The sequence below is a fragment of the Epargyreus clarus genome, unplaced genomic scaffold (genome assembly GCF_041222505.1).
Source record: "Epargyreus clarus isolate Ecla_fem2 unplaced genomic scaffold, WU_Ecla_fem_2.2 ptg000015l, whole genome shotgun sequence".
Taxonomy (NCBI): domain Eukaryota; kingdom Metazoa; phylum Arthropoda; class Insecta; order Lepidoptera; family Hesperiidae; genus Epargyreus; species Epargyreus clarus.
In genome coordinates this window covers 4,926,937-4,949,189 of record NW_027332223.1, presented here as the reverse complement: position 1 = coordinate 4,949,189, position 22,253 = coordinate 4,926,937, and the positions used below count along the sequence as shown (strand labels likewise).

Here is a 22,253-nt window from a genome sequence, read left to right as displayed (position 1 = left end):
TTGAATAATTATGAAAATTGTATCATTTAAATAAGTATAGTCTGCGTAAAACTGCTAGTCCGCTCTGATATAGAAATGAATCACGTCGCCATAGCAAATTGTATGACTACACCTACTCGCAACAACTTCAGAGCGGACTAGGAGTTTGGCGTGGACTATACCTACCTTTTATTTTTGCTATATCTTCTTAAACTTTTACACTATTCGTAAGTAGCCTATCGTTCGACCTGTTATGCGATTTCGTGATCAGTATTTTGAATAAATGTTCCATTTTAATCAGGCCTAATATTATTGATCAACTTATTACTAACAATGTTGTTGACTAGAATTACAAGAAATATGAAAAGACCAGTTACATCGATATATAGGTAGGCCTACCTAATGCCTATATAATGCAATATGACAATTAACAAATAGGCATACATTCCAACTTATGTTAATGGGGATTTTTGTATTAACTCTCCTAGTCCTAGCTAAGTCTAGGTCCTAAGTGGGTACTGATGCCATTATCAATAACCAGACTAGGGGATACTACCAATATTTGGTCACATAAGTTGATGCTACATCTGAGGAGTATTTATACTTAAGTCGTAACGCAATTTGCAGTCTTAAAACTGCCTACACTATTTATAATTTGAATAAAATTTGCATTTTAATCAGTCTTGCATACTGTTAAGGATTTAATGATAACCAATAATTTTTTTAACAAGAATTTCCGGAAAAATTATAAATTACTTACACTTACATACCTGTTAGAACGATATATAAAGTGTCTTAAATGCAAATTGCATTTATTCATGCATTTAGCATTTGATTTTACGTCATATATGAAAACCGGCTTGCAATGGCTGTATGCCTCCTGCCTGTACCCTTAGTATGAGTTTTTACGTTTTCACAAAAATGTCTATTAATTAATTTGTTTACGTATTTGGCCATACATTTTCAATCAGCGCCCAAGCGGACTGTATATAAGCGTACAGAACTGATTGGATACACTGAAGTTAAATTTTGACTGTAGCTGTAAATATCTATAAATGAAGTCGTCGTCATAGATTTATTGCTATTAATCCTTATTCCTTACTTCCTTACTAATATTATAAATGCGACAGTAACTCTGTCTGTCTGTCTGTCCGTCTGTCTGTTTGTATGTCTCTTCTTCACGCCTAAACCACTGAACCGATTTTAATGAAATTGTATACAAAGACAGCCTAAGAAGCCCGGAAATCCCACGGGAACTACGGATGGCGATCTGAGATCGATTAATCGGAGAATCGATCCTTTGAACCAAAAAAACGATTATTTTAATCGATCTTCAGTGGATCGATTCAGTGAATCGATCTTTCAACCCAAAATATCGAAATTCGATTTTTTCATAATTTACTTACAGTTACTTTACTTATCCACGTTAGTCGATCATCTATCTATTTATATAAAAATGAATATTTGACTATATATATTTTATAAAATCGGGAACTATTCATTTGATCAAGTGATGATCTTTTGCAAAGTTCTTGTCCCAAAGCTCACGAAAGTTTGGGAGTTGCTAAGACCAATTTTCGACAGATGACACCACTGCCATTCCAATGAAGGTACAAATTTTCTGTTTTAAGTATGTCACATTATTTCTTTAAAATGCGGGCGAAGTTGCGGGCACTACTAGTATCTAACTAAATTGAAACCTCACTTGTCTAATTTCTAATTTTGCCAATATTGGTAACTATATCTTACCAATAAAACTGGAATTCAAGAATGCGAGCAATACCTGCTAGGTAAATAATATTAGAAATGATTTGATATTTCAGCACCGAACTCGGATGCAACGCATATACAATTCTACCACTGCATACGACGTTAATGTTTCTTGTCCATTTATTGTAGTTGTGTGTTTACAAAATTAAATGAATATCTGTAGTTAACAGACTTATTCCAGTATTAAAAATAAATAATTCTACAAACGAACTGCATGACGTCACTTCTTACAAATAAACATGTCAGGCACCACAAAATATACGATTTTGGTTAAGCAAACAGTTTCAATCATTATTTTCACAACTCGCACTCATTTTCACAACTGTTTCAATTGTGTCATGTTACATTAGGCGGCAGCAGTTCTGTTCCGGTTAGTAAACGCACCTAGATGCATGATTTATGAACTGCAGTGATTTAATCAGTGCATTAACTACAATGTGACATTCGGGACAGTTAGCAACCGAAAATAAAATTCAAATTAAACCTAATTACTTACAGTAGGTAGGTACTGTAGCTAGTATCTGAAACTTTTCGTTCTGCTCGTTTTCTACGCGTCACTGCCACAAATATTTCTACCTTATAACGGCGATGTAGCAATTCCAACTCTGTTTGTTTCTTAAGATTAGAATCCAGTAAGGCCTTTTAACTTTGGAATTGTAAGAGATGACCAGTTGTTGTCGAGTTCCAACAGCATCCCTATGAATGTCACAGGAGGAGAGTAAGGGATAGAAGAAGCATTTTCTCCTTAGAAACTATGTACTGCGAAATTGTTCATCTGCGGTCATAAAAACGTCGTTACGCGAGATGTGTATCCAAAAATATAGGTACTTACAAAATCAATAAAATAAATAAAATTAAATGATGAATTATTTCTTACTCCGCTGAAAAAGAAATTCACAATTTCAATTGAATTTCACTAGAATTTCTACGTTAATCAGATGATCCAATTAAAGTAACTAACGCACTACTAATTAGTGATTTTACGACATTACGAAAAGAGTGCAGCGTGCGCATAAACGAATAGCCAATGAGCGTAAAATCTAAGGATAATAAGGGGTTGACTAACAAGGAGCCGCAATGCATATAAAGCCGGTGTTCACGAATCCAGTGTTACAAAGTTGGAACTATTCGTATTGAACAGTCCACTGCCCATTCAATTCAACATGTTTTGTTACGTTGCGGTAAGCAGTTTAATGTTAATACTATTTATCCACAAAATACACGATTATTAGGTATTTGTGTCGCTTAGAGTAGAATTATCTCTATTTAGATTCGGAAATATTGTTATTTATGTTACAGAAATGTTTGTTGCCAAATATTCTATCTATATAGAGTAGCATCACTCTCTTTCCGTGGTTGTTTTAGAGCGTAGGAGAAAACTAAAGTAAGTATTAAATTTAAGAAGCAGGCAGTGTCTTCCAGTATTGGCACCAATGAAAGAAACTCAAAGAACTAAATTTAATAATCTAAAACTTTGAATTTAATAAATTATTTGAAGTGCTCTATGCTCTACTTTAATATTTAGTAAGATATATTTTGTGTTACATATGTACTAGTGTATCGTGGATGGCGTATAAATTTATTTGTGTTGTTACCAGATTGCCTGCGTTCTCGGAGCGGTGTCTGCAGCTCCCTATGGTGCACATGCATCTTACGGCCTTGCTCATGTGGATACCGTCGTAAGTACCACTCTGATATAAAACTACCTTGTTTAGCATGAGCATATGACGATATGTTGTTTTACCGCCACGACTTAAGAATAAAATAACTGTATATGTAAAGCTACGCGCATAGTCAATAATAGCCCGTGCATTGTGATTAAAATAGAAATTGTCTTTAAACAAGTATCTTTTATGATAGAAACTTTTGTTAAGTGTTAAGTTTCAATTATTCCAATATTGCAAAGCAGTGGTTGATATTTCTGAAAATAATTGGAATGGCTATAAACTTTTTAAAGAAAGACAAGTCCTAACTTGAAACCACGTCTTTTTCAGTCCGTACCTCGCTACGAGTTCAACTACGCAGTCAATGACCCCCACACCGGCGACAACAAGGCGCAGAGCGAGGTGCGCGACGGGGGTTACGTCAAGGGTTCCTACTCGCTCGCGGAACCCGATGGCACCCTGAGGGTCGTGGACTACACCGCGGACCCTCACTCAGGCTTCAACGCCGTCGTCAAGCGCATCGGTCCCGCGGCACATCCTGCCGTCTACACTAAAGCGGTTGCGGCGCCAGTCGCGGTCGCCCCAGTCGCTCCGGTAGCTGAAATCGCTCCAATCGCTTACTCAGCTAGCCTCGTCGAGTTGGGTCACGGTTATGATCTTGGACACGGGGGTCTCGGTTACGGAGGTCTCGGTCACGGAGGTCTCGGACACGGGGGTCTCGGTCACGGAGATCTCGGCCTCGGGGGATACTGGGGAGGTTTCGGCCACGGGGACCTCGGTCTCGACCATGGTCTCGGCCACGGTCTTGGCCACGGGCTCGGACACGGCCACGGATGGCACTGATCATCCAAACGAGCGTACTCTATTACATTTTCGCGTATGAACCTGTTACACATGGCCACGGTAACCCGTTCACAAGCGAGAATTTCAATAGTAAATACGCAATGGATTCAGGATAAGATGAAGATTAAGAATAACGTAACAAATAAATATGTAAATACTTATACGTTTATTTTTATTTCTTATTTAGAAACGAGAACACAAAAATAATTTACTAGACATTTATTTATTTATTATTATATTATATTATTATATAAATACACTGACACATCCATTTATCTTAAATGCACGTACATTTGAGCTGATATTTATACACACAGGCTCACACCGAGACATTGGACACCAAATTGTCTAAACAAAGGAATTATAAAATAGGCCGAAAAGGCCCAATGGTAGATTTCAATCAGTTTTTTCATTACGTCTATAATAACATAAATATGAGGATATTTTAAACGAATTCAACTAAGATTTTTGATGTAAGTAATTTTGAAAGTCCTGCTTTGTAATGTAGACCCAATCAACCCGAAATCCTTTGGGGTCAATTATAATACGTCAATTTTTTAAGGGGACCTAGGGGTTCTAAATTGTGACATGACATCACAAGGGGGAATAATGTCAAAATAGACAACACCCAAAAAGGAATTAATTTTGACCTACTCATTGTTGTTTTTAATATTTGTGACCAAATAACGAATGTTATATTATAACATATAAATAACTTATTGATGGAGATGGTGGAAAAAAATATTAATTTCTGCTTTAAAATAGCAGTTAAGGGCTACAGTGTTTCGGTACTTAGCCCTGAAGAGCAATGCATCTGCAACGAACTTCAGATAGGACTCCGATGCTATTCGGAATTGATTAAAAAAAACTCGTTAGCCACTAAAATAATAACAATAAAAATATAAATAACCGCTATTAATAAATATTAAAATATAAACAAAAATAGAACCTGAAAGAAATCTACCTTAAATACAATTATTTGGGGTGATGCGAATGAATTTACTAGTATATGCTATAGACTAATAAAAATAAGAACAAAGTTCAGCAATCGATATAAAAATATATTCTGGTGATAAGTTTATTTGAAATATTGAAAGGTCAAAAAGTCCTATATGATAAAATGCATATAAAAACAAATACACTCATCATTACTATGATATTAAGAGTATGTCTCTAAGATGAATATTTTTGTAAACAATAAATGTTTAGTTATATCTAAAGACAGAGAGTGCTAGACACGTGTCATAGTAGACAATATCCTAATATGTATTATAAATGTGAATGTTAGTTTGCTTGCTACTCTTTCAGGCCTTAATATCAAATAGACTAAAACTTCTAACCGCGAGTAAAGCCCCGGGTAAAAGCTAGTTTTTCTATAATGTTTCACTTGACGACTGCATATAGAACACTCGTGTCGCACACGTTCTATATTATAGAACGAACCTATTTGAACAACGAAAATAATCGACGATCTATTCTCCACCTTCCTCTAGCTGACTACCTTGCTGTCATAGTCCCCTAATTTATACCATCGATGTATTGCTTATTAGGCACGACTTTGTCCTTATTTTTATTAGTCTGCATTCAGGAATGATCCTAACCGAAGAGCCACAGGCAAATCCGGTCCACGAGGTAAGCGAACGCCATATCCGCGATCAGTACTTGTACTAAGATGAGCCGATACTGAAAAACAGAACATATCATTATTCTTCAGTACGATTTTACTTATTTTACTAAAACAAAATAGGTATGTGAAGTCTACCAATTCGCATTTGGCCAGCAAAGTGGACTATGGCCTAATCCTTCCTATTCTGGGAGGAGACCCCTGTCCAGCAGTGGGACAGTAATCGGTTGATGATGATTATTATTTTACTTACGTTAACAAATTAGACAAAACATTTTTATGTTACAATGATGCGTGTTGTATTCGTAATTTTAATTTGGGTATGTGTGTTCTTGCGCCTGTATACGTGCACGTGGCCGTAAATTTGTACGTGCGCGTGTGGACACTTGAGTATCTGTGTATGTTTGTGAGTGCGTGTGTGAGTGCACGAGTAAGTGTGTCTGTTCTTTTCTTTAATCTTTGGATGAAACTAACCTCTCTCGGCGTCATAAAATAGTCTAATCTCCTTTTTTTCCAGCCGACTAAAGTTTGGCCAAGCAAATATACCCAGCAAATAACAGTCCAAGCTACTCACGTCGGGCGGGAAGTACACGATCTCGAACATGTTGGAGAGGTCGGGCAGCACGCCGGCCGCCAGCGCCAGCACGGCGCCGCCCGACACCAGGATGCTGTACAGCAGCGGCTTGTTGTCCTTCAGGCCCTCCATGAACGGCTCCCCCTGGAAACACTCACTTGGTTATTCCACTAAATCTCTTTCGATTTTTCTTCATTGCAATAGACTTGAGAAATGGTGGCGATAAGGGACCTATTTAATTCGCTATCGTGAGTACCCAGGGTTGTTGTCGAAAATAGTCCAAAAATAATATTAGGAAGGGATTAACACAAGGATACGTCATAAATTTGAATATACGTTCTAATCGCCAAAAATATGTACAAATAAATGTCGTTTTAGGAACAAGATATCAAATCGAAGCATATTAACTATCATTTGTAATTTGATGACCCCTATGTGAAATTCGTCGCCACATTGACATAAAACATACAAAAATATTAATGTCTACTTACTCTGTAGTTGATAGCAAATGTAGATATCTGCAGAGCCATAGAAATGATATACACTGTACTGTTCAGTAGATCCGGCGCAAATTCTTGGATTTCGTCTTCAGCCAAATCCATATCTAGCTTTGGTTTTGTATCTCTAAAAATAAAATAGATACATTTGAACAAGTTTTTTTGTACAAGTATGATCATTCATTTATTATTTTTCATTCATTTTAAGAACGAGTTTCACTTTGAAAATTTCAATTGTAAAACCATGTATGTACTCTAAGAACGTATGGATTATAGCACTAAGTTGAATAGAAAGATTTTTACGACAAATACTAACCTGTCCGGAGACCGTATGGTGGCTTCATTGACCAGATATATGAGGCACAGGAAGTGCACAGCGAACTGAGTCAGTACTGTCATTATCGTGTACACATTGAAGATATTCGGGAGCGGTCGCTGTTTTGACAATTGCTTCAGGGGCTGGAAATTTAAGAATAGATAAATTAATTAAATAACATAATGCAGACATAATCTTATGCGAATAATACTTCTAGAAATGTGTATTTTCCTGTGTTTACAATTATTTTCTTTAAGTTTCAGAGGATTAAATTTATTTACACGTCCTATATTGTGTGGTAAACATGATCATCAAAGGTCTATTGATATTAGTTTATTAAATAACAATATAAGCTCGCACCGCAAGACGTACCCTGCCCGGTATTACATTAGTCAAATAAATCTTCTTTAATAACCTATAAATACGACTCGATTAACTGTGAGAATCAGCGTTCAATCCGGACTTATCCGGTTATACTCCGCGTCAAACTGCTAGTCCGCTCTGAAGTTGTTGTGAGCAGGTGTATCCATACACTTTGCTATGGCGTCGAGACTCATTTCTATATTCAGAGCGGACTAGCAGTTTGGTGCGGAATACGGCGGTTACTTCATAATTTGAGGGTCACATTGTCAAAATACTATTTGGTTTCGAGTGTTTCGACCCTTCCACGTGACGTCACGAGTCACGACTTACAACCCACTCACCTTAGACCTGGATATGAAGAGGAAACAAGACGCCAGCAACAAGCTCTGCAGCGTGGCCTGAGTGTCGCTGAACTTTATGCCGTCCAGGTACAGCACGGACTGACTGTACGCGAGGATGAGAGCGTTCAGCGCGAGGATCTTGAACATCTGCAGCGTTGTGACTAACGTGCAACGGCCTTGCTTTATTATGTGGCATACTGTAAAGAGATGAGTATTTATGATTCGTATCTCTCAAACTTTTTTATATATTTATTTTTTAATAATTCGCATTTATACTCAAATGCAAATATTTTTCAGATATATAATATTTTATTATGATGTCATAATAAAATATTATATATGCTGCTGGGTTTTCCAATTTTGAAAAAATAATTAAGTCAAGTTGCGCTTTTTCTGTATATTTTTTTTTCAAATTCTAGATAGTATCAACAAGAATTTTACTAGTTTTAAAAGGTTTTTACCTTAATTCTCTATTATGTCATATACCAAGTGACACAAAAAATAGTTTTCGTGTCACTTTATAATTAAAGGCATAGGTCTTTAATTATAAAGTCATAGATTCGAAGAGACTCACTTCTAGCCTTTTCGTGGTCTTTGTTGAGGTGACTAAGGAGTTCAATATAGAAGACGACAGCAGCATTTTCTACGAAGTTATTTTGCTAACCCTTTTACTAATATACCGAGAAAAGCGCAGAATTCTGGATAAGTTGACGAATGAATACCCCAGAAATACTCACTGCATAGTATACTCGACAGTCTGCTAGTGAATGGCGCAGCAACACTAGCGTCTCCTAGCCTGACCAGCTGAGGTTGGTCTTCCTCCTCCAGCTTCTTCATGGCCCTTCTAAGCCTCGCAGCGGCTTCGGCCCTGGCTTCCGCGCGGGGGTCACGTAACGCTGGTCTTCGAGGAGGCTCCGGTTCTGGCGGCCGCTCCTCCCTCGGCTTCTCTTTTAGACGCTCTGGCGCGTTCGCTAATATAGCCACACCGACCTTGAAGGATATGTGTAAGATATTTTTAAGATAAGTAAAGAAAATTACTATTACTAACAGAGCAATACTATTTACATTAAATATTTTTTTTATATAAAATCTTTTAAATATTTTAATGTACAAAATCTCTTTTTGAAAATTAAAAACCGAATAATTTAAGAAGTAATAACTAAACTAAACTACTTTTAACTTAACTAAACTAACTTTTTTGATAAAAAAAAATTCAGTGTGTCATTAACAAAAAATTAATACAAGATCGAATTATGTTTAAATGTACTTACGTCCGCGTGTTTCAAAGCTCCAACATCATTTGTACCATCCCCACACATAAGCGTGCAGTATCCTAACGATTTTAATGTAACTATTACAAACTCCTTCTGCTTAGGTGCAAATCTGGCGAACACTTTTATGTGCGGAATTATTTTAATAAGGAATTTCCGGTTATTCTCATTGAGGTAAGTGAGGCCTTCACCCGTTATACATAAATCGTATTTGGAGGTTAATTCCTTGACAGTTTTAAACGGCTCTTCTGAAAGTTCTACGGTTTCATTAATCGACTTCCATTTCCACTCGCCGCCGCTTTGTGTTAAAATAAGAACTTCATTCTTTTGGGTAAACTTTAGTTCTTTTGCAACATGACAGGCTGTTAGAGGATTATCACCAGTAATCATAACTACGGAATGTGACGCATGAACTATTTCAGCTATCGCCTTCTTGGAGTCGCTCTTCAATGGGCACGATATGATCACGAAGCCCACAAACGTTAAGTCCGATTCCACATCATCTCTCGATAGATCTCTTATTTCCTGAGAACTCAATTTCCCCAAATTCCTGTAACCGAGCGCTAGAACTCTCGCGCCTCTTCGTGATAGAGTCAAATAAACGTGATCATAATGACTAGGAACCTCTTTGAGCATCGTCTTAATCGTCTCGGGCGCTCCTTTCACACTGCTAATATAATGGTTTTCCATGAAACCTCTCTCGTTCACCTGATAACCAGCTATAACTGACATTCTCTTAAGAGCACTTGAAAAGTGATTTCTGTGAACTATCTTCAGACCAGGCGACTTTCCTTTTTTAGGAACAACTGCATCACCTTTGGTCAGATTCCACTCAGCTGCTTTTAACGTTGCTTTCTCTAGAGGATCACCCACCACACCATCGTCAAGTTGAACGAGAGAGTGACATGATGCTAGCACTTGTATAGTTTCCATTGGCGCTTCCGACAACGGTATCACAGTAGCGTCTGTATGATCACCAATACCAGCTACACCTTCTACCACTAAATTATCACTCGTTAAGGTACCAGTTTTGTCGAAGCAACAAATCTCAACTTTCCCTGCAAACGGTATTCTAAATGGTTCTGTACAAAATACAGCTAATTTCGATAGTGATAGCAATGATGTATTCACAGCTAATGATAGTTCTATAGGTAATTCGGGAGGTACGACTGAGGTCAGAATTAACGTGCACTCTAAAAATAGTTTATATCTATTTCTCTCTGGGTCCTCGCACCCTTTTATCCACACATACGCGGCGGCTGCGATCGCGAATATCAACAGGAACAATATAAAGCCGAACGTCTCCAGATTATTAGCGGTTACTCTCTTAACTCCAAACAAAATTGTCCTTAGAAGTTTGCCTTGTGATGTGTTGAAACCATTGCGAATTACGTAACCGATGCAACCGTTATCAGGAGCTTTTAGTCCCGATGACACATTCTTGCTTGGAGACGAATGCTGAACGATTTTCGTACCACCATAAAGCATGTGCAATTTGCCGTCGCCTTCGGGATCTAAATTAATCTTGTGATTCTTCTCATTCTCAATGGCTTCTTTCATTTGAGGGACACTTTCGCCAGTTAACATAGACTCGTCAACTATACAAGAACCCCTTAAAAGGACAATGTCACACGGAACTAAGTTGTCACTGAGGGACCGAGTGAGAGACACGATATCGCCCGGCACCAACTGATCGCTCACAATCTGTCGCCACCTTCTATTCCTATACACATTAATATTGTACGGTTTGTTACCCATTTTCCTTATTTCTGCCATGTTTCTGAGCTGTTGCTGTACTAATGTACATTCGAACATCACCAACATAACCAGTGTAAAAATAGAATAGTACCAATATTTGTCAAGGCACCATAGTGCAACACAGAATACTTGGAATACGAAAAATGGGGCAGTTGCTCTCTCTTTGAATAGTTCCATAAATTCAGGTACCACCTGAAACAAGGATCATTCATGGATTATATATAGATTAAGATTAACTTATAAGTATAGACATTTTATTCCATTGCAACATTTTTTTATTTTTTTTTATATCTACAGTCCAGAAGATATTCATCTTCATCAACCATCATTGATTTTAGTGCCTCCTTTAACAGTAAGAGGGGTTTAGGCTGTAAGGGTGATAATTAGACACACCCATAATAGTGACACCCCTGATAGTGACATCAACTTTCAAATCACTAGACAAGACATTCTTGTGAAAATATAATTTATTTAATTGCAATTACCATTATCATTTCATTTTTGCCAAATTCCTTTTCTGCTACATCAATAGACTCGTCATCTAGGTAACCTTTAGACTCCATATATTCTTCATAGGTTTTATTAATGGGGAAATCCACAGTACAGAATGTTTTCTTGTTCCAGTCATATACATATTTACTCTTTTGAAAAATAAACCAAACATCAGGGTTAGGGTTGCCTTTAATTGTAGACTGAAAAAGAAATAAAATATAACATGAGATTAATAAGATTCATATTAGAATTATTATTCATATGAATAGAACAACACATTGATGAGGAGACAACAACGAAAACGTGGAATTAAAATTTACAACAACATAATTAAGTGTATATACATAAAGTTATTTAGTAAAATATTAGTATATAAAGTGCAATAGTGGTGATGCCAATTTAATGTTTGCTGTTGAAGGAAAACTATTTTGTATAATCATTCTTCCAATAAGACAACAGGAAATAAAATCTTGATGAGTTTTCCTTCTATGTAGCAATATCAAATTGCAAAAATAGTACAACATCATTCATGAATGTACAAAAACTACAAACACTGCAGTTGTACTTTAATGCGATCACTTGAAAATGGATTAAACTGAAGCCTTATATTGCACAAGATAATGTGTTTTCACTGACACCAATACACTATTGTTATCAAAACCATATCAATGCTTGTCAGGGGCAGTCGCAGGGGAGGGGTCACAGGAGTCAGAACCGCCCAAAAAACCATAGAGTTGGACTCGTACTTGGTCAGTTTTTTTTTCATGGGGAAACCCTGTATAAATTCCTCTCTGCCGCAGGAGTAGCAGAGATAGGCCGGACTTTACAATAAATTCTAAAATATACATATAAAATGTGTCAAAATTTAACCAAATTTCCCCTGTGACTCCTCAAAATCATATACTGCAATTGTGCCTGATGTTGTAAGGCAATCCTTACTAAGCAGCATATAACATTGCAGAAACTTAATGGAGGAACGATTTAAAGTAGAAATATATATAAAAATTAAAATAAAGTCACCTAATTGTTGGATTGAAAATGTTGTCTGTTTAATTTAAAGTAAAATTATGTAATATTATTTGTAGATATTTAAATTTTAATCAGTACCCTGTAAAGTTAACTCTTTTGCCTAGTTAGGAATGCCTTTCAAGCATCAATATAATAGTAGTAGTTATATTTAAACTTTTTTTTTATAATATAATAGGAGTAGCAGACGAGCATGCAGTCCACCTAATGGTAAGTGGCTACTGCCACCCATGGACATCTGTAATCAACCCCAGATTGCATTAGATATCCCTACCTGAGGTCGGCCACAGATGCGCCGCTACCCCTGAGGACTAAGCTGGAACGCCTCGGAAAAGTCTGTCTCTCTTACCACACCCTTCATAACAGAACACAGCAGCGCCTAACACTGCTGTTATTAGGCAGAAATAGGTGTGGCGGTGGTGCCGCCGGAGTCAAAACCACAAAGGGTTCTACCACGTTCAAAAGTTTAACAAACTTAAACTAAATTTACTCGTTAGTAAATATTTCTTACCTTAGTGTGGTGAAGCTTAACAATTTCTGAAAACCCATTGTTAGATGTTGGAACTACTTTTGCAATTTCAGCATGTATTGGATCTTTAACCTGAAATAAAGAAACATCTAAAATTCAATCATAAAAATGGATACTTATAATTAAAATGCATCACCTTATATAAGCAATACATATCTCTCTAAACAAGACCTGTAGCATTTTATACATAACTCTACAATGCAGACACTTGGAAGAATCCTATTTCTAATATATATAAAGAGATAGTAGCAAAACCATTACAAATCTATTTATTTTTCCAGTGTGTAAATGATAAATATTTTATTTTCCAGTGGAGATTGCTCCTTAATAATAGAAGTTATTGTAAGTACACATTTTTAGGTTATTTTATGTATAAGATCAGTAACAAGCCCTTACATACATGTGTAATGTAACTTAGGACATTTTGAATTTATAATCAAAATAATCACAAATGTAAATAGAAAACACTACTTACCGCGGAGCAAGACAAGAAGCATTGGATGTGGACGCTCCAGTAACAACACAGACACATCAGTATTTGAATAGTAGCGACCGCAGCCACAATCACGAACCCAGCTTCGAAGTTTTCATCAAAGTCATACACCGCAATCCAAAAGTAGAACACAACCGGATATATGATCAAAAACGGAAGGACTGTCCCTTGCAGAACAGTCGCCACAGGCTTAAAGAGCTGTACATACTGAACTAAATCATCTAATGACGATTGCATTTTAGTTGAAACCATGTTATCCATTAGTTACTCAGGTATTCCTCAGTCACTTCCGAGGATGCGCAGTCATTGAACGCAAAACTTAATAAACATATTAATTTGCGCTGTTAAAGCGAATTAATTCAAAACAGAAGGAAATATTCGATTTTGCCGAATTTTAAATGCTCATACTGACACGGAGTACATATCTATCAATTTAATTCTATCATGTCACTTGACATAATTTGACAGATTGACAGAATAGTGTGAAAGCGCTTGTCGTGTCACGTTACTTAATTTTCCCTATGGTTTTTCCTCTATATTATTGTAATTATTATAGTTATAAATGTTATTTTTATCGCCAATCGTCTATATATTTGTATAAGATATAGGTATAAACGTAAAGAAGGTCAGTAAGATAATAAATACAATAAGGCCGAAAGAAATGAATGGCCGGAAAATCTAATCTAATAAAAACTTGTAATGTCGGTTGTCAACTGTCAAGTCCAGATTCATTTTCCGTCAAAAAAGAGCGCGAAAACTTATCAAAACTGCAACAATACTGAAAATAGAATCTAGTTTCTATTATAAATAGTGGACTAATAAATTGAGTTTATCCAAATATTCCGCATTCAAATTCATACTTTGAATTAGGGCCATAAGAAATAGTACATATTTTAAAAAGGGGAAAGTGGTTTCTTTATAGAAATGGATTTCAAAATAAAACGAAAGTCTACTAAACCTTCTGAGAACCTTAGTTTAATAGAAGGTTATCCTCATGATCTACAAATGTACAAAGTGCCACCAGTCAAGGACATAAGTTTGATAGAGTTTGAAAATGTAACGTTAGACAGACTCAAATTACTCCGGATTTTAGAAACTGCCACTACTTTAAAAGGTCTGAGACTGTATTCAGAGGAATGGAAGGAGTTCGTCTTACGTGAGTTAAGGACTCAAGGTCTTAAATATTATGCAAAGTTATGTGAAAAGACTTCATATGGGCCACAAAAAGCAGATTTGCAGGCACGTGAGAAAGACCATATCGCACATTTCATTCTCAGGCTAGCTCATTGCAGAACTGAAGAGAAGCGTCGTTGGTTTATTGCGAGGGAATTAGAATTATTTAGAATGAGATTTATAACTATGGAAAGTGATGCTATTGACGCATTTTTTAAATTAAACAATCTTTGCTACACGAGCATATCTGAAAAAGAGTGTTACGAGCTTATGTCATTTTTAAGAGAGTCGACACCTTATGATGATATAGAAAAATTTAAATTTTACAAGGTAAAGTTCTATGAGGTACTCGACCTTGTGCGGGCACGGAAAGTGTTCATTAAAGATGGATATGCTTATATACCTGATAAGGATTTCATATCAGTGCTTTCAACACAATTCAGAACCCATTTAAAGCAGACATTGGCAGTTGCACGTCACCATTTGGAAGAGATCGAACAGGATGAGAGATTAGTTGGTTTATTAAAAGGATTGCACTTAACATACTTAGGAAAAGACTACAGTGACACGAAAGTAGTTATTCCAATTGAAAGTATTGATTCCCTGTCTGTTAGGTCTTTCCCACTTTGCATGAGGCAGCTTCATGAGACACTTAGATCTGCGCATCACTTGAAACATGGCGGTAGACTCCAATATGGTCTATACTTGAAGGGCATTGGTGTCACTTTAGAAGACTCTTTAAGATTTTGGAGAGAGGAGTTCACTAAGATAATGGAGGCTGATAAATTTGAAAAATCTTATGCCTATAATGTCAGGTATAATTATGGTAAAGAGGGTAGCAAGAAGGATTATTCGCCATTCAATTGTTTGAAGATAATAAATGGTAATGTTGGTCCTGGAGACTGCCATGGTTGCCCTTACAGGCATTGTGATCCTAGCAATTTGAAGAATAAACTAAAAGGATATGGATTAGATCCTCAAGGTATTCACTTTTATCTAATCCATTTTATTGACAGTTATAATATCTTTCCCGAATGAAAAAAGTGTGACATTTGATTTGAAATATATTGTTTTACTAATGTCTACTTTACCATTATATTTTCATTTTATTTCAGCTGTCAATGATATTGTTGACACGGCCAAGAGAGGGCACTTCCAAGTTTCCTGTAGCAAGTATTTTGATGCTGTGCACAACACTGACCTTGGCCTTGGCATAAATCACCCGAACCAATTTTTTGAAGAGAGTCAGAAGATTTTGAAAACAGATGGCAAAGTGGAAATAAAAAAAGAAGTTAAACAAAATGTTGTTAAGAAGGATCCTATGATCGAAGAGATCGAAGACATGGACTTCGACGAGATATCTGAATGGAAAGAATAATACAAGTCTCTTGTTTAAAAAAATTTAATCTTAATAATAGGTACATACACAATAATGAGAACATAAAAAAAGGTTTATTTTCTTTTTATATACATAGCTCTTTTTGTCATCCTGCCACAGTATAACCCAAATATAAAAATTAATCCTATTATAGAAATACCTACTACTAAGAAATATTTCTTGGATGGAGACGATGATATTTCTTTGTACACGTCTCCGAAATTTAACACATTTTCCTGTAATAAAAAAAGAAGTGTTAATCATTAAGGATAAATTATATTTAAAAAAAGGTGTGCACAAAAGTCAGTAAACAATAAATAAAATAGTACATTACAATACGAGGACGAAAAATTTTTTTCTGACAAGTGTGAGTTTGCAGGCCGAGCCGCAGGCGAGGACTGCAATCACACGAGTCAGAAAAACATTTTTCGTCCGCGTGTTGTATAAAATTTTATATTACGGGGTCGGAAATGGGGGTTTTGCGCACGCGAAGCGTGCGTAAAACGTCAATTTACGCACGCCGTGATATAAAAAAATATATAATATTTAAAATGAAAGAAATACTATAACTACATATTTGAATACATTAAGCGGTTCTTACTTTATGCAGCAATGCATTCTTTTGCCACATCCATTTCTGACAAAATTCATTTTTAATCAAAAACATTTGCATACTTACAGAGTCTAAAAATCTGTACATTTCTAATCTATTCGAAAGTTGTTTTTCGCATTCGGCTTCGAGTTTCCTATTACTGTCGTTTAGTATAATCTTTAAACATTTCAAACCTGTAACAAAGTGATCACTTGTTATTTTATTCCATAAAATTACTTGCAAACATTTTAAAATAGGTAGGTAGCATGAATTCAGACGTAATATGTTAATTCCATATTTGAAATACTATATTTAGGCTTCCGTACCCAAAGGGTAAAATGGGACTCTATTACTAAGACTTCACTGTCTGTCCTTCTGTCACAGGGCTATATCTCCGGAACCGTAATAGATAGACTCATGATTTTTTTACAGAGGATGCATAATGGTGGCCGCTATAACAACAAATACTAAAAATAAAATAAAGTTGAATATTAAAGGGGGGTTTCCATACAACAAACCGGTATTTTTCGGCATATTTCTATCAGTTAGATAGAAATATGCCGAAACTGAAATATAGTTAAACTGTACTAGGAAAACGGTTAAAATTTTTACAATCCGTTTACTACTATAAATAGTATTATAATAAATACAAATAAGAACCATAAAACATATTTTAATATAGTTATTTTAATTTTATTACACATGAATGAATGATACGTGAGTATCATTCATCATCACCCCAATGCCATCTATTTTGGTGTCATATAACTAAGTAGTGTTGAAAATAATAAAATGAATAAAAATAAGTAAAAAACAATGAACATTTGGTGGTACGGAAGCCTCCATGTGCAAGTTCGACTCGTATTTGGCGAATTATTTAAACCCCGAAAGAATCTTACGTCTGCCAGCGCCATGTTCCAAGTCCTTGCAGTATTTCAGCAAATCTAAAGCACAAGCGCGCTCTAGCAGGGGATCAGCCTCGATATCCACCTCGGTCTCCTCGATTATATTGACGACTTCTCGCGCACATTCAGCCGAAACGATCTTGTGTTTTAAAAGAGCGTTTTTCAAACATTCCTCTACCTACAAAACAAAAATTTATTGCAATACATAATTGCATCTTTTTAAAATCATCCAACCATAATATAAGACCTTCCTAAGTACACTAAAACCTTCAAATGTAAAATATAGTGTGCTTCCAAATAATAACTCCAAATGAATACTCAAGGTTTTATGAAGCCATGCATAAAATGCAGAAATTAATAAATTTGCTAATCAAAACAATAATAAGTGGATTGTTCATCATCACAACTACAAATTCTAAACTTGTGATATAGGTACTAATCAGAAATTATTGCTTTAATATTTAATTCTGACGGAATTTTGTGTAATGGCTCTTTAAATTGTCATTCTGATAATATTGCCAAAATTTTGAGGTAACATTCTTACCTGACCATCAGAATTCGTAATAGAATCATTTGGCACAGCACATATTGTCTGAATCTCTGCTTTGCAGAGTTTTCCCAACAGTGGGTCCAGTCTGTAATTTAACGCTTGTTCTTTTAGTACATTTGCAAGTTCGTTTTCACAAGGGGCTTCCAATTTAGACAGCCTTAACTGTGCCTTTAAACAGTACAGAACTTTGCCCTGAAGTTCAACATCTTGAGGCTCATTGGCTGAAACAAAATATTACATATCAAACAAGTAGATAGAACAATTACTAATCTTAAATTAAGACACTAATCACTAATCGTACCTCGTCCAATCGTATATCAGATAAGTATTAAAATTTATTGTATGCTATAAAATTGTCCTTGGTCATAAATACTTCTGTAGTGAGGTAACATATTATCATTGCTATGCTAATTACTTTAATTTTATGTCTGTAGACTCTGACATACCTGACCCTGCTATAATAACTAGTTATAAACATGGTATTTTTCGAGGTGCTGTTCAATGTTTCCCATTTCTCAATTTTTGCTATGTACAATAATATACAACTGGCCTAATAATAAATTAAAAGTTGATGTAATGACCATGAATCCATTGTATCAGATATCCTCATACAATGATTCCGCATGTTACTTACCAATAGCTTCTGAACAGTATTTCTTAATGTCAGATTTACATGCGCTCTGTAAATAATTGTTAAATCTGTAGTCCATATTTTGTTCAATCATTCTGTTAACGATGACCAATTTGCAGTTATTACTGAATTTCGGTTCTTGTTGATGAGCCTGGAAAAATAAGCTTAATTAGATACTCAACATAATGTACTCAATCATTATGCAAATTTTGGGCATGATTATACCTTTAGACAATCTAAAATTGTTGCAGGCTCAGTGTGGTGACAGTACATATCGATCATATCACTGCAACTTGTCATCAAATGATAATCTATAGCATTGTCTGCAAACTCTTGTTTTCTTACAACAAAAAGTGCCTTCCTGCAACTTTCAGTTAACTTTCCCTTAGCTGTTTGAAGGCATTCAAGTGCTGCGGACTCAGCATGAGGAACTGTGGGGCAAAACTCCTGTAGATCTTTCTTACAAGCCTCTTTCAGTTCGGGATCCAAATCAATACTCTCCTTCTGTTGGAATAGCTGACTTCTCAGCTGTTGCCTACACTCCTTAACAATAGTATGTTTACGCCTAGTAATTGTATCATTCCTAACAATTTCACTCAAGCACATCACCACCTGACCTTTCGTTTGTGCCCTTGGACAAAATCTTACAACATAAGACTTACAAGCATTCTTAAATTTCCTTGTAAATTTGTAGTTTTTCAATGAGATCAATTGTTCATGTTCGATAGCTGCCCTGCATTTAATATTGCTCTTCACCTCTGCCTCATTTTTATGTAAAAACAAACATTCTAAAACATCATCATCATCTTTCTTGCTTTTCAGTTCTGAAGAACACAGTTTCTCTATGGGTACCCGGCAATGTGTGCTCACAATAGCATTCAGTTCTATGTGCCCACTCTGTATTTCTGTAAAATTTGTGACAACTTCACGACACTTGGTTGACAGTTCCTTAATTTTAGTTTGAAGGCATAATATTTCTTCCCCTTTGCCTGTCTTTTCAAAACATAAATTTGCCAAATCATCTATACAAATGTCTTCTATTTCAGGTAATAGATCCACACTCATTGCCCTTTGTCTCATTACTCTTCGAACTTGCTGTTCACAAGCCGGTTTAAGTATACCTTTCAAATCAGAATTGTATGCATAGTTGTATAAACAGGGTAACACAAGCGGATCCTCTTCAGCCTGTTGGTCATTTACATCTGCCCATTGAAGTTTTGCTTTGCATTGACTGACTGCATCATCTTTGCAAGCTTTATAAAGCTGTGGATCAAGCTTGAAGTCTCTTGATATAAAATATTGTATTTGCAACAAGGCTGTCTCACAATCCGGGGTCATTTGTTCAGTTCCAAGTTTTTCCATCAGACATGACATAACTCTGCCATTGCCAACATCAACTCCTTTGCAAGCTTTATCAACAACAATCTTGCAAGCTTTACGCAAGACTGGATCTACCCTCCAATCTTCACCTGGGTCTGCCTCTTGTACCAAAATCTCTAAAGATCTTTGACATGCCATGCTTATTCTCTTTTCTTTTCGTTTTCTGGGTCTAGCATGTTCCATTAAGCAATGTATTGTTTTCCCGCGTGCCTCAATGCCTCTGCAGAGATTTGTAATATCATTGGCACAACTTTGCATGAGTTCAGGGGATAGCCTATAATCTTCCATCAGCATTTTTCGATGGTCAGTCATTTCACTGATACATTCGGGTTGCAGTGTATTATTTCTCAAGTTACTTTCTAAACATAATAATATTTGTGCTAGACGTACATCCTTGTCATCCACTACACCTTTACGACAGTGATATTTTCGTATGTCTTCCTTGCAGGACTTGACTAAACCCCTACTTGCTTTATAATTCATGATAATATTCCGCTGAACGTAAAACAGTTGGTCTTGGCATCTCTTAGTCATTTCTGAAAAGTAAAATTGATTGCATTTATTAAATAGGTGAACATCAAATAATTAAAATGAATACAGTATTAAGAGATAAAAATGTTATAATTTTTTAAAAACTCATTTTAAATAACAGTACAATTTTTAGTGATTGTGTAAATTAAAAATGTGATAAGAAAGACATGTTCGGCAATAAACATAAAAAACAATATGTGGAGCCCATTCTTCAAAACATTACAAAGCATCTTCAAATCATCAAAAATAAATATTTGTTGCTTTCTAAATATATTCTTTGGCCATTCACTGTAATTTTTATACCACAAAGTGTAAGCCAACCATTATGATGTAATTTATGTGCATTAGGGATATTTAGTCAAATTTAAGATTTTGTTATTTGCAATTTTAAATCAATCTTGTTATAATTTATTACACTTCCTATTAATGTTTTTAAACTGTGTTATGCTTATACTTTTTTATTAATTATTTATCCAAAACTGATTATAATCTTACGACTGATTGTAGATAAACAAGAATGAGTTAAAAATAATAAAATAAAAAATGCATTCTACATTATATTTGTAAAGTTATATTATGAGACAAAGTACCTCTTTCATATTTATGCCTTGATAGACATTTGTACAACAGTAAGGAACCCGGAAGTTCTTCAGGACAGAACTTCTTCTGATCCAAGTTACAAGCAGCAAATACGAGTTTGTCAAGCTGTAGTGTAGTGTACTTCATTTCTTGGAGCACAATCAATTCCGACTGGCACTCTGGTCGCAGGTTTGGTTCGAAGCCTTGTAGACATTTTAAAGTCTGCATTTGTGACAAACTTTTAGGATCAGGAGGAATCCTACCACAAGTGTGAGCTTCGATGTCATCAAAACAATTCTTTAAGAAGTTATTGGTGATTTGCCAATCATTAAAAATTAAGGTTTCGATTTTGTTCACCAACCTCAAACAATTTTTATCTTTGATGCTGGGTTTTCGTTTCAAAACGCAATCTATCGAATTCATAGTCGGGTTTAAGCAGTCCATTATCGCTTCGTCCTGGCATGGTCCTTTTAACTTATAATCAAGAAAGGAATTATCAATGAGTTCAGCTTGTCGTATCCATATCTTGTGCTGGCAGAGGAATGAAATTTGAGTCTTATTATTGTGTGTCGCATTCAAAGCGCATGATAACAACGCTAAATCATCATTTAAATGTGAACACTGTTTTTCGAACCAAGTACATTCATTCAAATCAATTATGTATCTATCCCTCGGCGTTTTTAACAAATTGTCTATCCCATGTACAATTTTCACGTTATTTATGAATAAAGCTGCCAATACACCTATTACTTCTATGAATATTAAATTAAACATTTTGATTCGCCGGCTAATCCACAGGTTTAACAAACACAACAGCTGGAATTATTTGAACACATCACTGTTTTCATTTCTTCTGCTGAAATAGCTGCCTGTTATAGGTTTATTACAACATAATACACCGTTATTTATAACATGAAAAGGACGAGTGCGCCACTAATTACGAAAAAAGATACATAGACCAAAATGAAATGACAATGACAAGACAACAAAGATA

The 22,253-nt window shown here is 35.6% G+C and overlaps 4 protein-coding genes across 4 annotated transcripts; 2 read left to right on the top strand and 2 right to left on the bottom strand.

Annotated features, from left to right (window-relative positions):
* The first annotated feature begins 2,772 nt into the window (after positions 1-2,772).
* CPR57 (cuticular protein RR-1 motif 57) lies at positions 2,773-4,417 on the top strand. Its single transcript, XM_073081246.1, has 3 exons — positions 2,773-2,930; positions 3,348-3,428; positions 3,744-4,417. Exons 1-3 carry the CDS (start codon positions 2,913-2,915, stop codon positions 4,254-4,256), a joined length of 612 nt encoding a protein of 203 aa, XP_072937347.1. The 5' UTR covers positions 2,773-2,912; the 3' UTR covers positions 4,257-4,417.
* Positions 4,418-5,577: 1,160 nt separating this feature from the next.
* Positions 5,578-13,998, bottom strand: LOC140748382 (endoplasmic reticulum transmembrane helix translocase). Its single transcript, XM_073081243.1, has 10 exons — positions 13,523-13,998; positions 13,030-13,119; positions 11,486-11,692; positions 9,243-11,192; positions 8,709-8,961; positions 7,972-8,168; positions 7,268-7,410; positions 6,946-7,078; positions 6,455-6,598; positions 5,578-5,939 (listed from the first exon to the last, which is right to left on the bottom strand). The coding sequence occupies exons 1-10, from the start codon at positions 13,799-13,801 to the stop codon at positions 5,853-5,855; spliced, it is 3,483 nt and encodes a 1,160-aa protein (XP_072937344.1). The 5' UTR covers positions 13,802-13,998; the 3' UTR covers positions 5,578-5,852.
* A 257-nt stretch (positions 13,999-14,255) lies between these two features.
* LOC140748384 (DNA primase large subunit) lies at positions 14,256-16,183 on the top strand. Its single transcript, XM_073081245.1, has 2 exons — positions 14,256-15,695; positions 15,829-16,183. The coding sequence occupies exons 1-2, from the start codon at positions 14,465-14,467 to the stop codon at positions 16,089-16,091; spliced, it is 1,494 nt and encodes a 497-aa protein (XP_072937346.1). The 5' UTR covers positions 14,256-14,464; the 3' UTR covers positions 16,092-16,183.
* Positions 16,100-22,243, bottom strand: Glg1 (Golgi apparatus protein 1). Its single transcript, XM_073081244.1, has 7 exons — positions 21,271-22,243; positions 18,995-20,685; positions 18,773-18,920; positions 18,133-18,359; positions 17,583-17,766; positions 16,771-16,877; positions 16,100-16,327 (listed from the first exon to the last, which is right to left on the bottom strand). Exons 1-7 carry the CDS (start codon positions 22,031-22,033, stop codon positions 16,166-16,168), a joined length of 3,282 nt encoding a protein of 1,093 aa, XP_072937345.1. The 5' UTR covers positions 22,034-22,243; the 3' UTR covers positions 16,100-16,165.
* Between the last annotated feature and the right edge of the window lie 10 nt (positions 22,244-22,253).

Excerpts from the sequence above, each read along its gene's own strand:
- CPR57 (XM_073081246.1), top strand. Across the intron at positions 3,429-3,743 it reads TTGCTCATGTGGATACCGTC|TCCGTACCTCGCTACGAGTT; the intron begins GTAAGTACCACT and ends CGTCTTTTTCAG.
- LOC140748382 (XM_073081243.1), bottom strand. The coding sequence starts at position 13,801 with ATGGATAACATGGTTTCAACTAAAATGCAATCGTCATTAGATGATTTA. Across the intron at positions 7,411-7,971 it reads TCTTCATATCCAGGTCTAAG|CCCCTGAAGCAATTGTCAAA; the intron begins GTGAGTGGGTTG and ends TTAAATTTCCAG. Across the intron at positions 7,079-7,267 it reads ACCATACGGTCTCCGGACAG|AGATACAAAACCAAAGCTAG; the intron begins GTTAGTATTTGT and ends TTTTATTTTTAG.
- LOC140748384 (XM_073081245.1), top strand. The coding sequence starts at position 14,465 with ATGGATTTCAAAATAAAACGAAAGTCTACTAAACCTTCTGAGAACCTT. Across the intron at positions 15,696-15,828 it reads ATATGGATTAGATCCTCAAG|CTGTCAATGATATTGTTGAC; the intron begins GTATTCACTTTT and ends ATTTTATTTCAG.
- Glg1 (XM_073081244.1), bottom strand. The coding sequence starts at position 22,033 with ATGTTTAATTTAATATTCATAGAAGTAATAGGTGTATTGGCAGCTTTA. Across the intron at positions 18,360-18,772 it reads ATACTGTTCAGAAGCTATTG|CCAATGAGCCTCAAGATGTT; the intron begins GTAAGTAACATG and ends ATTTTGTTTCAG. Across the intron at positions 17,767-18,132 it reads TTACGAATTCTGATGGTCAG|GTAGAGGAATGTTTGAAAAA; the intron begins GTAAGAATGTTA and ends TTTGTTTTGTAG.